The sequence below is a fragment of the Dipodomys spectabilis genome, unplaced genomic scaffold (genome assembly GCF_019054845.1).
Source record: "Dipodomys spectabilis isolate Male_0828 unplaced genomic scaffold, ASM1905484v1 ptg000039l, whole genome shotgun sequence".
Taxonomy (NCBI): domain Eukaryota; kingdom Metazoa; phylum Chordata; class Mammalia; order Rodentia; family Heteromyidae; genus Dipodomys; species Dipodomys spectabilis.
Window position 1 is genome coordinate 8,092,422 of NW_024870716.1, and position 13,899 is coordinate 8,106,320.

Below are 13,899 nucleotides of genomic sequence, written 5' to 3' on the forward strand. Positions count from 1 at the left end.
AAAAATAACTGAATAAAGCCTAATCAAGTCATATTGCATAGAAACCACAGAAGATATGGTTTAGCCTTAAGCTTAAGTTTAGGCACAACATTTCTATTTGAAAGCAAAAGTCAAAATGGTAGATTGCTTTTTTGTTGGTGGTAGTTGTGGGGTTTGAACTCAGGGCCTAGGCACTGTCCCTGAGATCTTTTTCTCAAGCCTAGCACTCTACCACTTTGAGTCACAGCTCCACTTCTGGGTTTTGAGTAATTAACTAGAGATAAAAGTCTCACAGGGACTTTTCTGCTCAGGCTGGCTTTGAACCACAATTCTCACATCTCAGCCTCCTAAGTATAGGTGAGCCACTGGTGCCCCACTAGTGGGTTGCTTTCTAAGTGTAGAGATGTGTCTATTTTTCAGTGCAATTTATTGACCAATCTGGTAGAAGTCACTTCCAGATTCTTCAGCTGTATCTGTCTCCCATCTCCTGTGAGGGTTAGCTACTAACAGCTCTGGACTACTTTGCCCAGAGAATTCCCAGAGCTGAGGGTGCACTTCCCGCCTCCAGGCCAGTGGCAGCCAATGATTGACATGTTAGTTTGAGAGACAGGTCGCTTGGTCTGCTGGTGGTAACATTCTGTGGTTCTGTTCACACAGCAGATCTCCTTGTGGGCAGACAAGAGTCAACTTCCTCAGTATCCATTTCTGCTATGCTTTTCTTCTATACCTTCTGGCTTCTTTAATTCCTTCCAAGCTTCTTGCTTTTTAAATCATTTGCATGGGATTGTCTTGGGCTCTGTTTTTGGACACTGAGTTAAGGTACATATAAACCTTTAATTATTTATTTATTTGTGTTTGAAAACCAAACAAAGACTAATTTCATATGAATACTTTTGTTCTAATGGAAAGTCAATTTAATAACACATCTATATTGGCTCTTCCTTGATTTCTTCCAGAGCAATTTTAGATGGCATACACTTAAAGATATTCTAATGTAAGGAGTGTTCCAACGTACCTCAGTAATGTGTTCTTCTGTGTTTAAGTCAAGAAAGGAGAGCTGGCCTTTGTCACTGTGCCCACAGCCTAACCAAATGCTCACATTCTTGCTATTAGAATTTGTAGCAACCATGCATTCAGCTATAATGTTTTCTGGTATGGAAATGTGCTTCATCAGACAGATTAACTCAGCTGAATTCAGAATGTCAAAGACCTAAGAAAGTTGAAAGATAAAACATCACTTGTCAAGTGTCTACACTTCTTCTTTAAAAAGGTCAAATATAAAACTACTACTCAGGAGGTTTAGACCAGAAGACAGAAATTCAAACCCAGCCTAGGCAGAAAAGTTTATGAGATTCTTATCTCCAGTTAAAATGAGTGGAAAAAACTAAAAGGAAACATGTGGCTTAAGCAGTAGAGTGTCAGACTTGAGTGAAAAAATCTAAGGCAGAGTGTGAAGGAAACTGAGTTCAAAGCCCAGTACTGGCACAAAAAAACTGAAAATAAACTACAAGAAAAAAAAAGAATAGTTAGACTTAATATCATAATTGTCCATAGATTTGGTATAAATCAAATCCAAAGCATAATGTGTTCACCCTAAGATTTAAATGCAAGCGTATGTAAGTTTTATGTAGAATTAAGCTCAAGAATAGCCAATACTTTCCACCGTGAGAAAAACAAGCAAGGAGAGTGCATTACTACGAAAGCTACAAGAAGAATGGGTTAGCTGTCCAGTGTAAGGGGATATGTGTGTGTGTGTGGAAATAGCTATCTCTTATAATTGGGTACATCTGGCCAATGGGTAAAAGAACAGGAATGAATCAGTAAGGGAAGCTGGAAAAATCAGTTTTTTTCCACAGGGAAATGGGAAACTGGACCCAGATAAAAAATATCAATTCTAGAAGCTGGGAAGATGGCTCAGTGGTAGAGCGCTTGCCTTGCATGCCTGAGGCCCTGGTTTCGATTCCCCAGCACCACATAAGCAAAAAGAAAAAAGCCGGAAGTGGCACTGTGGCTCAAGTGGTAGAGCGCTAGCCTTGAGCTGAAGAGCTGAGGGACAGCGCCCAGGCCCAGAGTTCAGACCCCACGACCGGACCCAATATATATATCAATTCTAGATGGATTAAAATGTAAATTAAAAGCAAAATTATTTAATTTTTGAAGAAACAAAGTATATTTTTTGTGAATTCATGAAAATGACTTCTTAAAATAAGTCCTGAAAGGTAATTGTTAAATGTGTTCATATTAAAATCTTAAAACTCTATTCATAAAATAGTACCCCCACATGAATGGGTAAATGGTTATTTGTTTAAAATACTGTTATTAAAAAGTACCCCAAAGTGAATGGGTAAATGTTTGTTTCTTGTTCTTTTTTTGTTTTGTTTTGTTTTTACATATTGTGCTACTACTAGTGCTTGAACTCAGAACCTCAAAGATGTCCATTCGCCTTTTTGCTCAAGGCTAGTACTTTACCACTTGAACCATAGCTCCACTTCTGGCATTTTTTTGGTTAATTGTAGATGAGAGTCTCATAGACTTTCTTGCCTGGGTTGGCTTCAAACCATGATCCTCAGATCTTAGCCTCCTGAGTAGCTAGGATTACAGGTATGAGCCACGTGTGCCTGACTTGAATGCTTACAGGTGCTCTATCATGTGAGTCATACCGCTAGTACCTTAGGGAAGTTTTTTTTAAGACAAGACATACAACCTCAGAAATTTTTAACATATATAACCAAGAAGGATTCGTATATCATTGAAATATCATTTTCTCCTGTAATTTAAAAGCAAATAACCCAATAAAAAATGCATTAGGCTAGGTACTGTAGACTCATGCCTATAATCCTATCTATTCAGGAGGCTGAGATGTGAGAATTGTAGTGTGAAGCCAGTCTGGGCATGAAAGGGTAATGAGACGCTTATCTACAATAAACTACTCAAAACCAGAAGTGGAACTGGGGCTTAAGTGGTACAATGCTGTCCTAGAGCAAAAAAAAAAAAAAAACACTCAGGGACAGCATTCAGGCCCTGGCACAAACACATATCGACAAAGACACAGACACAGACACAGGCACACACACACACACATACAAATGCACTAAACTATGGACAAGCATTTCACTGATGAATCATATATATTAATAGTAATCACAGAAAGACATACAAACATTTCCAGGGTATTGTCTAATTTTTGTTGGGTACCAGGATGTTAGTTTTGTCTTATAAACATTCTGCATTCTGTGTGGGTATATGTTTATTTATGTATTAGAATATATATTCTAATACTTATATATATATATATGTATATATATATATATATATACCACATGTATATACAATATAGGATGTTCTGTACAATATATTAACAGATTGATCATAAGAATACCTAGGCAAAAAAAAGAATACCTGGGCAGAAGTAGGCCTTTCCTGAGGGTTTTCTTTCAAACATTTTTTAATTAGCTTCTCAACCATAGGCCATGGGGTGCACCCATATTCTTTGACTGGATCTAAAATATTAAAAACATCATGGTAGTATGCTAAACAAATTAAAAGTTATCTTACTTCCTTTCAAGGTATATTAGAAGTCCAGATACTACACAAAAAAAACCTTGATCTCTTGTAATTTATATTAATTGTAAATGTTCCTATCACAAAATTGATTTTGATAACTTTATCTCCACTAGAGACAACAAAAAGATGACTTGTCATATATAAAAGAAACATAAATATGAACTCAGCAAAATAAAGGAATTCCATTCCATTTTTACAATTAAAATAGATATAATACTCTTGCTGAAAAAATACTCATACTTCTATAAAAATATTCAAAAGAAGCAGGTGAGTCCAGCACTGGTTGCTTACACCTGTAATTCCAGCTACTAGGGAAGCTGAGATCTGAGGACTGTAGTTGAAGCCAGTTTGAGCAGAAAAGTCCATGCGATGCTTCCCTCCAGTTAACCAGCAAAAAAACTATAGGTGGAGGTGTGGTTCGAGTGAGAGTTCCATGCTTGAGCAAGTAATGCCAACTGATAGCAACAGCATAAGGCCCTGAGTTCAAGCCTCAGGATGAGCACAAAGAGATGAAAAGGAGAGGGAAAACAAGAGGGGAAGTGAGAGGAAGACAGAGAGGGAAGGGGAAATGGAGGGAGAGAGAGGGAGAGGGAGGAGAGGAGTACTGAAAAGTACTTCTTAAATGTGAAAGAAAGCAGACAATAAATTTTAAATGCTACATTGGCAAGTAAAGTAATGGTCATGTGCTATAGGGCAAAGTCCTACAATTTCCTGAAAGCATGTGACAACTATTCCAAATGAGGTTTTAACTCATTAAATATTTATTTACCAATTCTTGAATATTCATGTATAAATATTATTAGAAATTAAGCTTCCATTCCTGTATATATGCACAGATAAACAAAACTTACCAGGTAATTTTCCTTGCAGGGCTAATTCATCAAACTCATTTGGAAACTTCAAACCTTCTACTATTCTACCTCCAGCTGTCAAAATGTCATAGAGTAACAGGCCAAAGGAGTAAACATCAGCCTGCTGGTTATAAATGACATTTCCTCTAGCAACTTCAGGTGCTCGAAATCCTGAAAGGAAGCATATACAGCGATCAGTATGGACAAGACCAGGCCTGTACATCCAAGGAGACAGATACTCAGGATCTGTATAATAGAAGGAAATCAGGAAATAAGTTCAAGAGGAGACCCTGTCATCTCTCTAAGGAAACACCTTTCCCAAGTCAGCTAATCACTTTGCATGAGGACATCTCAAGCCAAGGTCAATCGTTAAGGTTAATAATGTCTTTCAGTCTTTAGTCTGAAGTAAGGATAAACATCCAGTGATAAATTATTGAGTACAAATTCATAATTAAAGAAATGAAACTTTACAGGAAAAATGGTGCATAATTTCCTATTTGTCTTTCTTTATGCTGGCCCTGGGGCTTGAACTCAGAGTCTAGGTACTGTCCCTGAACATTTTTGCTCAAGGCTAGTGCTCTACCACTTGAGCTGCAGTTCCATTTCCAACTTTTTGATGTTTAATTGGAAATAGAAGTCTCACAGACTTTCTTGCACAGGCTGGCTTTGAACTGTGATCCTCGGATCTCAGTCTCCTGTACAGCTAGGATTACAGGCGCGAGCCATTGACACCTGGCACAATTTTCTTATTCCTAAATAATAACTATTACCAGTGCAGGGCATTAAAAACATAAAAGGATGGAGATTTCTAAAGCTCATTTCAAGTAACTCTAACTCAACTAAAATTCCAGTGCCTTAGCTATGTCCAGAATTTAGGGCTCCATTCCACTCAAAAAAAAAATTAAAACAAAAACCACAATTAATAGAAGGAGCTTGGTGGTGAGTACCTAGCACTGTACCACCAATTTCCAGCACCACAAAATATATTAATTAATTAATTAGCAAAAAAAAAAAATCAAAGTCTACTCTTTAAGGCATAGCCCTAATATTCTTTTAGAAGGAAATAAAATAAGAGATAATCCAAAACAAGAGATAATTCAAAACAAGAGATAATTTAAATTCCTCAGGAGAAAAAAGAATAATTTCAACATTATTGATAAAGTTAACAATCGCTAACAATCTAAAGAACTCTAAACATCAAAGAAAAATGACTCAATAATATATTTGATGCAGTAAATTAAACATCATTTATCAGATGTCAAGCTATAATATAAATAAAATGAAAATATAGGATTTAATTCCACGTAGAATGTTATTATTTGTAGAAAAAAATCAACTGAGTTAATTTTCCTGTGATGTCACCAATACTGCACAAACTAAAATCTTTATTTTAAGAAAATACATGTGGATATATTGAGTTATGTCAAAACACAATGATTGTAGCTAAATTTCAAAGGTGGTCCATATTCATATTCGAAGAGAGTAGAACAAATAGTTCATACTTGATGAGTCTAGCTGTACTGTATATAGGCTACATTGCTGTTTTCTGTTCTTTTCAGTTTTCTCTATGCTTTATTTTTTCAAATGAAAAAGTTGATACGAACCTTATATAGTTGAATACTAAAGAGAAATATACCCAAAGGTGATGATGATTTATACATTTCAATTTTTGTATTTACAAGTTTTGTTTTACAATAAAAAAATCTGATACTTCTAGTAATTTAAATTTGTAGCTAGGAGAATTCAACAGTATATGAGTTCATGGCCTATAAGGAACAAATGACTGAACTGAGACATAGGTTTATTTAACCAGAGTCTACCAGCCAAAGGTGAAGTCAGGCAGTCCTCCTGGTTGAGGAGAAATGTCAAAAGGATGGAGATGACAAATTTGAATATGACAGTTTCCATCGTACTAATTATTAACATCCCAACACCACTCAAGAGACAGATAGACAGATATAATCTTGGAAGGTGGATAAATAAAGATTGAGACATAGAAGATAGATGATAGACAGATTAATAGATGATCGATGGACAGATAGGATAGATGAGGTGATAGGCAGCTAGACAGACAGACAGATTGGTCTAGATGATAGGCTGATATGTGTGTGTGTATATGTGTGTGTACACAGATAATATGGAATACATTCATTTAATAGTGCTATCTATTACTTATTATATTAAGCTACTGATACTGTATTGTATTCCTAAATATATTATGCATTTCCATTGAATCAGGACTTTTTTTTTCTTTTTTTTTCATTGTCAAGATGCTGTACAGAAGGGTTAGTTACATCAGTAAGGTAATAGTACATTTCTTGTCAAACTTGTTACCCCTTCCCTCACTTTTTTTCTTTTGTTATGGTTTGAGTACAGCTTGTATCTCAAGGGATCATGTATAGCAGTGTTCAGAAGGGCCTAGATGTAAAAGTCACTGAAGATGTTCCCTAGAACATCTTCTCTCCCTCTCCCCTCCTCCCTCTCCCTCTGCCTGGCTGCTAGGAACTGAGCAGTCTCCTCTTCATCCACATGCTTCCCACCACGCTACTCTGCCTCACTTCAAGTGCAAACCAATGGAAACAGTTGACCATGGATGAACATTTCTGAAAACATGAAACAAAAATAAACCTTGCATCCTTCTAAATGGATTTTCTCAGAAATTTTGCCACAGCAATGAAAGCTGACTCACTCACCTATATAACCATCACACCTTTCTCAAAAACCTAAACCAATGAATTCTAAAGAGAGTCCCAAGCAGGTCTGCCAGTGACATGATACAAATAAATCTCAATGGCTGTCATTTCTATTGCTACAGCAGCTCATAACTATTATCCAGAACATATCATCTGTGGCACATAACCACAGATGGAGGAGACTTTTTCTTTTACCAATGGTATATATCTTTCAGAACTATTCTGGTTGTCTTCCTAAAACCAGAGATACTATCAGAGTCAAGGGTACTTAAAAACCATGAGCTACCTGCCCATTAGCTAGTTCATTAACAGTCTTTATGCTTACCTTCTTAGAATTTAAAAAGGGATTTTAGAGGCTGATTTAAGTCTCTTTCAATCATTTATTATTCATTCAGCACACTAATTGGGTATCTATTATACAACGTACTATTCAAAGACTACTAAACTACTCAGTGTCTTTCTTTCCTTGATAAATTTGCTATTAGAATTTGAAATCATAGGGCCATAGAGGAAGAAACTCAAGGGGTCAATTAGTCTAATTTCTAAATTCTCATCCACTGCACATCTCCATTTATAATAGTTTTCACCCCTCTGGCATCAATGACAAATGGGAGTTACCCTCCAGGTTTGGATTTTTTTCACATTGATTCAGAAGGCAATAAGAAAGATGATGGTAAATATACAGAAAGAATTATTTACTTCAATATGGAAATGCTTTTAACCTTCTTGCTTCTTGCTTCCAGAATTTTGCTTAGAGTGTGGGAAGATAATGTTATTCATACATTCAGAAAATACGTAAATTATGATACCCTTTAAATGATTTCTTAAAGTCATTTACTGAAGTTCCTATTCATGACTCTATTAGAAATTTGCTCATTAGTACCTCATAGTATTAAGTGATAGAGTCTGTTTAGTACTTTGTTTAATAAATTATTGTCAAATGCATGAATAAATGGAGAGAAAGGAAGGATAGCATTTCTTTGCAGAAATGTCATAACAATCACAATGTTAAAATATTTGGGAAAGTTTTTCCAATAATAAGTTTTAGATTGAAATATCTTAGAATTTTTTTCAGAGACACCTATATTTTAACAAACAAGAAATAAATATGGAAAGATAAACAAGTCAAGAGAATGAGAAATTTACGAGTTAAGTTTGAGAAGATATAAACTGGTATAGAAACACCTGTTTTATTTCTTTTGTTCTTTCCAAGAAGTATGAATACAGTCTAGTGCAACAATTGATAATGTTTAGCTCAAAAATGACAGTTTTATATGTGTGTATGCTGACACTGGGACTTGAACTCAAGTCAAGTGCTATCTTTCAGATTTTTCACTCAAGACTACCACCTGAGCCACACTTTTGCTTCTGGTTTTTAACTGCTTAATTGGAAATGAGTTTCATGGACTTTCCTGCCTTGCCTGACTTTGAACAACAATCCTCAGATCTCAGCCTTCTGAGTAAGTAGAATTACAGGCTTGAGGCACCAGGGCCTGGCAAGGATAACACTATATTTACCCAAAGATAGCTACATTTGTATAGATGTCCACAGAGTTGACACTACTAGTCAACTTGAGTTAACCACACAACTCTCACAGGACTGGAATGACGAGGATCCATTGTTACAAATGCATTTCCTGTTGAAATCATCCTGTTGAGTTCAGGTTGAAACTCTCCAAGCCACTTAAAGTGGAACTCCTCCATCCATATTTACCCCTGGACAATAGAAGGGCATCCTACTACAGAGTGGCCCTGGGGAGTAACTGAATTGTTTCTGCCTTTGGATCCCTGGCTGTGGTAGTACTGGTCTGGGAGATTTGCTTTTAGGCTGCTTAGTTTTGCTTCTTGTACCACCCTGTAGGAATCTCTAACATTCTCTAGTTCTCTGTCCACAGACAAGGAATTGTCAACCTCAGACCTACCTCAGAAAGTCAGGAGGATTGGGTAAGCTAATCAACCTAGGCAAAGGGTTCACGAAGCACAGCCTGACTCTTTGATCATGTAACCATCGCCGTCCTCTCTCAGAGACAACCTTAGTTTACCCAAGCTCACAGGCTTGCCTAGCAAAGTAGAGAAGGCACCACAGCAAAGAGGTGGGTAAAGGGCACAGAAAAGAGTTTAATGAATACATGGACTTTTGTCTCTGTAGAAGTTTCCATAGGAGACTGAGGGAAAAAAAAGGAACATCCATTACAGGAACATCCAGTAAAAGGAAAAAGACCCAAAGACAAGAGGTCCTATGAAAAGGGGCTGTTTTCCCAGAAAGAATTGCTTTAAGGAAGAAAAAGTTGGGTGATGATCATTGTTATAGTAGTGATAGGTAGTTTGTTTTAAAAATTGCGACATTACAGGACTGAGATCGCTAAAGTGTTTTAAGAATAAAGATAGCAATAATAGAGCTAGGCCTCAGGGGTTCTGTAATCCTAGCAACTCAGGAGACTGAGATCTGAGTATCAAGGTTTGGTGCCAGCTTAGGGAAGTGAAGGTGTGGCTCAAGTAGTAGAACACTAGCCTTGAGCAAAAAAGCTAAGAACAGTGCTTAGGCCTTGAGTTTAAGCCTCAGTACTCTCCCCTACACACACACACAGACACACAGACACAGACACAGACACACAGACACACACACACACACACATACACACTGTTTTAAGCAACCTGGGAAGAAATGAACATTAGAGATTTGTCTTGATCTCTATATATGTGCAACTTAAAGTTGATATTGGAGATTATAAGGAATCAGGAACAAATTTTGACTTGACAAGGAATCAGATTTTATATTTATATGTTTTGTCTAAACCCAGGGAGTCAAATACTAAAATAAAAGGCCATGTGCCAGGTGCTAGTAGCTCACACTTATAATCCACTCAGGAGGCTGAGCTCTGAAGATCCAGGTTTGAAGCCAGCACCAGACAGGGAAGTCCTTGATTTTTGTTTTGTCAGTCATGGGGCTTTAACTCAGGCCCTGTCCCTTATCTTTTTTGATCAAAGCTAGTGCTCTACCACTTTGAGCCACCATGCCACTTCTGGTTTTCTGGTGGTTAATTGGAGATAAGTCTCACGGACTTTCCTGCCCCAGCTGGCTTTGAATGGTGATCCTTAGATCCCATGAGTAGCTAGGATTACAGCTATGAGCCACCAGGACCTGGCTTCCTGACACTCTCATCTCCATTTAACCAGACAAAAAAAAAGCTGGAAGTGGAGCTGTTGCTCAAGTGGTAGAGTGCTAGCCAGACTTCAGCCTCCTGAGCACCGAGGATTACAGGTGTGAGCCACCTGCACCTGGCTCAACTTCTGACTAGTTAAGAAACAGGCTGAGGCCCCGAGTTCAAGCCCCAGGACCAGCAAACACAAAAAGCACACAGGCTGGCTCCTAGCTGTCCTGGCCCACTGAGGGGACAAAGAGAGTTCTAATCTAGAAGCACACAGGTCATAACCACAGAGATCTACTGTCCCCCTAAGCTGACAGAAGATTGTTCACCTGGTAAACACAGATTCTAGGCTGGGAAATGCCAGGGGATAAAATATCAAGACCCAGCTGAGTGGTCCAGCCCAATTGAGCATCACCTGATAGTAGGGAGCAGGCCTTCAAGAGAAGATCAGAACTTTGAGTCCACTTTTTCCTAGGTGGAAGTGTAGGAGGCCTGTGGAATTTATCTCTATAGATGGTAGTAGTTCCTATAAGATAGCTCTTATTTCTTTTGATATTTTTGTACTTAAGTTGGATAATTAAAAATCTCTTCAAGGACATATCAGAGTTACATATGACCTACAGGAGAGACTATAGGAAATACTTCTGGATTCAGTTTTCATTTAGATTCAGTTATTGTTAGCCATAACCTTACTAAACTTCATGTTTTCATTTTACAAATGAGAAAATACTAATCAACTCTCAGACATGGCATGGAGAGAGAAAAGATTTTGTCTCTAATGCTCCCAGTATGGAGCTTGGCACACAGAAAGTGTCCAAGAAATAGTAATTATTTTTTGTTCATATCAAACAATCCAGAGAGACTCCCAGCCAGAGGATTTATTCTAAAGTGTTTATGAGAAATGTTCTGCTTCCAAGATACATCGATTTAAGACAAAAGGGCTGGGAAGGTGGCTCAGTGGTAGAGCGCTTGCCTTGCATGCCAGATGCCCTGGGTTCGATTCCTCAGCACCACATAAGCAAAAAGAAAAAAGCCGGAAGTGGTGCTGTGGCTCAAGTGGTAGAGCGCTAGCCTTGAGCTGAAGAGCTGAGGGACAGCGCCCAGGCCCAGAGTTCAGGCCCCACGACCGGACCCAAAAAAAAAAAAAAAAGACAAAAGGGAAAATATGTATTTGGAGCAAAAATAAAAGCAGACACTGGAATCTGGGGTACCTGGGGCCATTTGCTTATGTAGCCATATAAGTTGGCAGCGAAGAGAATAAATCAGAATTGTTTTATACAGTGAGATATTCTCTAGTATATTTTCTTCCATCTTACACATAGAATTGTAACATGAAGATGACATAAAGCCACTGTAACTTTATTTACAAATAAATGTTTAGCTTCCTTAGAGGTACAAATAGATGGATGACAACTTTTTTTTAATTTGTTCATTTATTTGGGGTTTTGTTGTTTTTAGCTACTGTGTCTCGGGGGGGGGGTATTGCTTTTATTGTATTTTTATTATTATATTAAAGGAGCTGAACAAAGAGGTTATGGTTCCATAATTTAGCTAATGAGTATAATGCTTCTTGGACAATGTTACCCCTTCCTTTGCTTTTCCCCATTTTCCCATCCCATCCCCGCCCATAAGTTGTGTAAGTCATTTTTCACATAGTGTATATTGAATACTGCGATTGCATTGGCTCACTTTTCCTCCCTCCATTCCTGTACCCCTCAGATGTCAATCTTGATTTCTATTCTCAGCTCAAACTGAAATCTGAAAACATAGAGAACACTGGCTGTGTGACTGTTTCTTACTAGTCAGACTGTTTCTTACTAGCCAGGTACAGGTAGCACACACCTGTAACTCTAGCTACTCTGGAGGCTGAAATCTGAAGCTCTTAGTTCAAAGTCAGACTAAACAGGAAAGTCCATGAGATTCTTAATCTTCAGTTAACTACCAGAAAGCTGGAAGTGAAGGTATGGCTCAAATGGTAGTACCAGCCTTGAGTGAAAGGACAGTGCCTAGGCCCTTAGTTCAAGCCCCAGTACTGGTACGTACACAAAAGAACTCAATGTGTTGGTCACCATTACTAAAACAATAAATATCTCTTCACAATGTAAGTCACATCTGAAGACACTGGTTGAAGAGAGAAGCTGCAAGGAAATGTCTCTCCTACCTGGTGTTCCCTCTGATGTCTTTATTCCCATTCTGCAGCAGTACTGAGCGATCCCATAGTCAGCAATCTTTGCAATGATGGCCGCATTGGGATACAGGGTAAAAAGCAGCACATTATGGGGCTTCAAGTCTCGGTATATAATCATGGCCGAGTGCAGGTATCTACAGAAGATGCACAGGAAAACTTATTAGTATGTAAGTCAATTGTAATATGATGTTCTTTTTACAAAACAACAAATAATTAGGTACTTTGATCTTGTACATTGAGAAATACTGCGCAAGGGGGTCAAAACATCCAGTTCAAACACTGCAAAGCCCAATTATGCTTTGAAAAAAAAATGGATAGGGCTTCATGTGTGAGTTGTTGAAGCTTTAGGATATAACCACTCCAGGTAGGATTATTATAGGTGTGAGCCACCAGCACCTGGCTTAGTTTGGATTTACTTAAAAATAACTAGAGCTGGGCATCAGTGGCTCATGCCTATAATCCTAGCTACTTAGGAGGCTGAGGGCTGAGGATTGCAGTTCAAAGCCAGCCCAGGCAGGAAACCCCATGAAACTCTTATCTCCAATTAACCACCAGAAAATCAGAAGTGGTGCTGCGGCTCAAGGTGGTAGAGTGTAAGCCTTGAGCAGTGGTAGAGTGCTAGCCTTGAGCAAAAGAACTCAGGGATAGAGTCCAGGCCTCGGGTGCAAGCCCCAAACCAACACCACAAGGAATCAGCTAAAAACCTGGGAGATCACCTTGCTCTTTTACTCTTTCATCAATAAAGTGATGACATCTGTGCATACCTTTCTCACCTGCTGCCCCATTTCTCCCTATTTAACCTGAAACTGGGGTCTATAAATCTGAAGATGGTTGAAAATGCACTAAAGTGATATTTTCCCCTGGTTGCCAAGTAATAAATCTTTCTCTGCCCTTCACCACATCTCTTTGTTTGGTAGACGAGAGTGAGTAGCTTAGCCTAACTTGGGACTCCAGAACTTTGTACCTGGGGTCTAAAAGATTGGTGTCAATATACAGCTATATTTGTGATCTACCTTAAAAGAAAATTTCCATCCTTTGTTTGTGGGATGATGTCTGAGTGTAGATGATAGCCATACATATTTACTCCCTAGTAAATTTACTCCATAGTACACATAGTTCCACTCACTGCTGTAAGGACTCAGACCAGAGGCCGTGATACCCAGAACTTTCCACTGCAGAAAGGCCCAGAGAACTTGCAGCATTTCATCACATCACCCAATACAGAAGTGTCTTTCTCCAGGATGTAGTTAGGTCTATTTGTTCTGGTATACATAGTTGACATTGGGTCTATTCGTTCCAATATACATATTTTTGGCTAATAAAATAAATGTGGTAATAAAGTTGACCTTCACAGTAAGTAATGAGCTTGAGAGAAACATTTACCAAAGGCTTTACTGAAAAGCCATTAGCTACTCTTACCTAACTGAAGAGAAAAGCTGAGAGATTAAGAATAAAAGAGTTAAAGCCAATGCATG

The 13,899-nt window shown here is 38.2% G+C and overlaps 1 protein-coding gene across 4 annotated transcripts in view; it reads right to left on the reverse strand.

The window, feature by feature from the left end:
• The window catches only part of Lrrk2 (leucine rich repeat kinase 2), a 126,652-nt gene that overhangs the window by 14,798 nt on the left and 97,955 nt on the right, over positions 1-13,899 (reverse strand). For all 4 annotated transcript variants that reach the window (XM_042677546.1, XM_042677545.1, XM_042677544.1 and 1 more), the window contains 4 exons: positions 12,398-12,558; positions 4,395-4,565; positions 3,379-3,479; positions 995-1,189 (listed from right to left, as the gene is read on the reverse strand). In XM_042677546.1, coding sequence (XP_042533480.1) covers positions 995-1,189; positions 3,379-3,479; positions 4,395-4,565; positions 12,398-12,558 — 628 coding nt within the window. The remainder of the gene's footprint in view (positions 1-994; positions 1,190-3,378; positions 3,480-4,394; positions 4,566-12,397; positions 12,559-13,899) is intronic.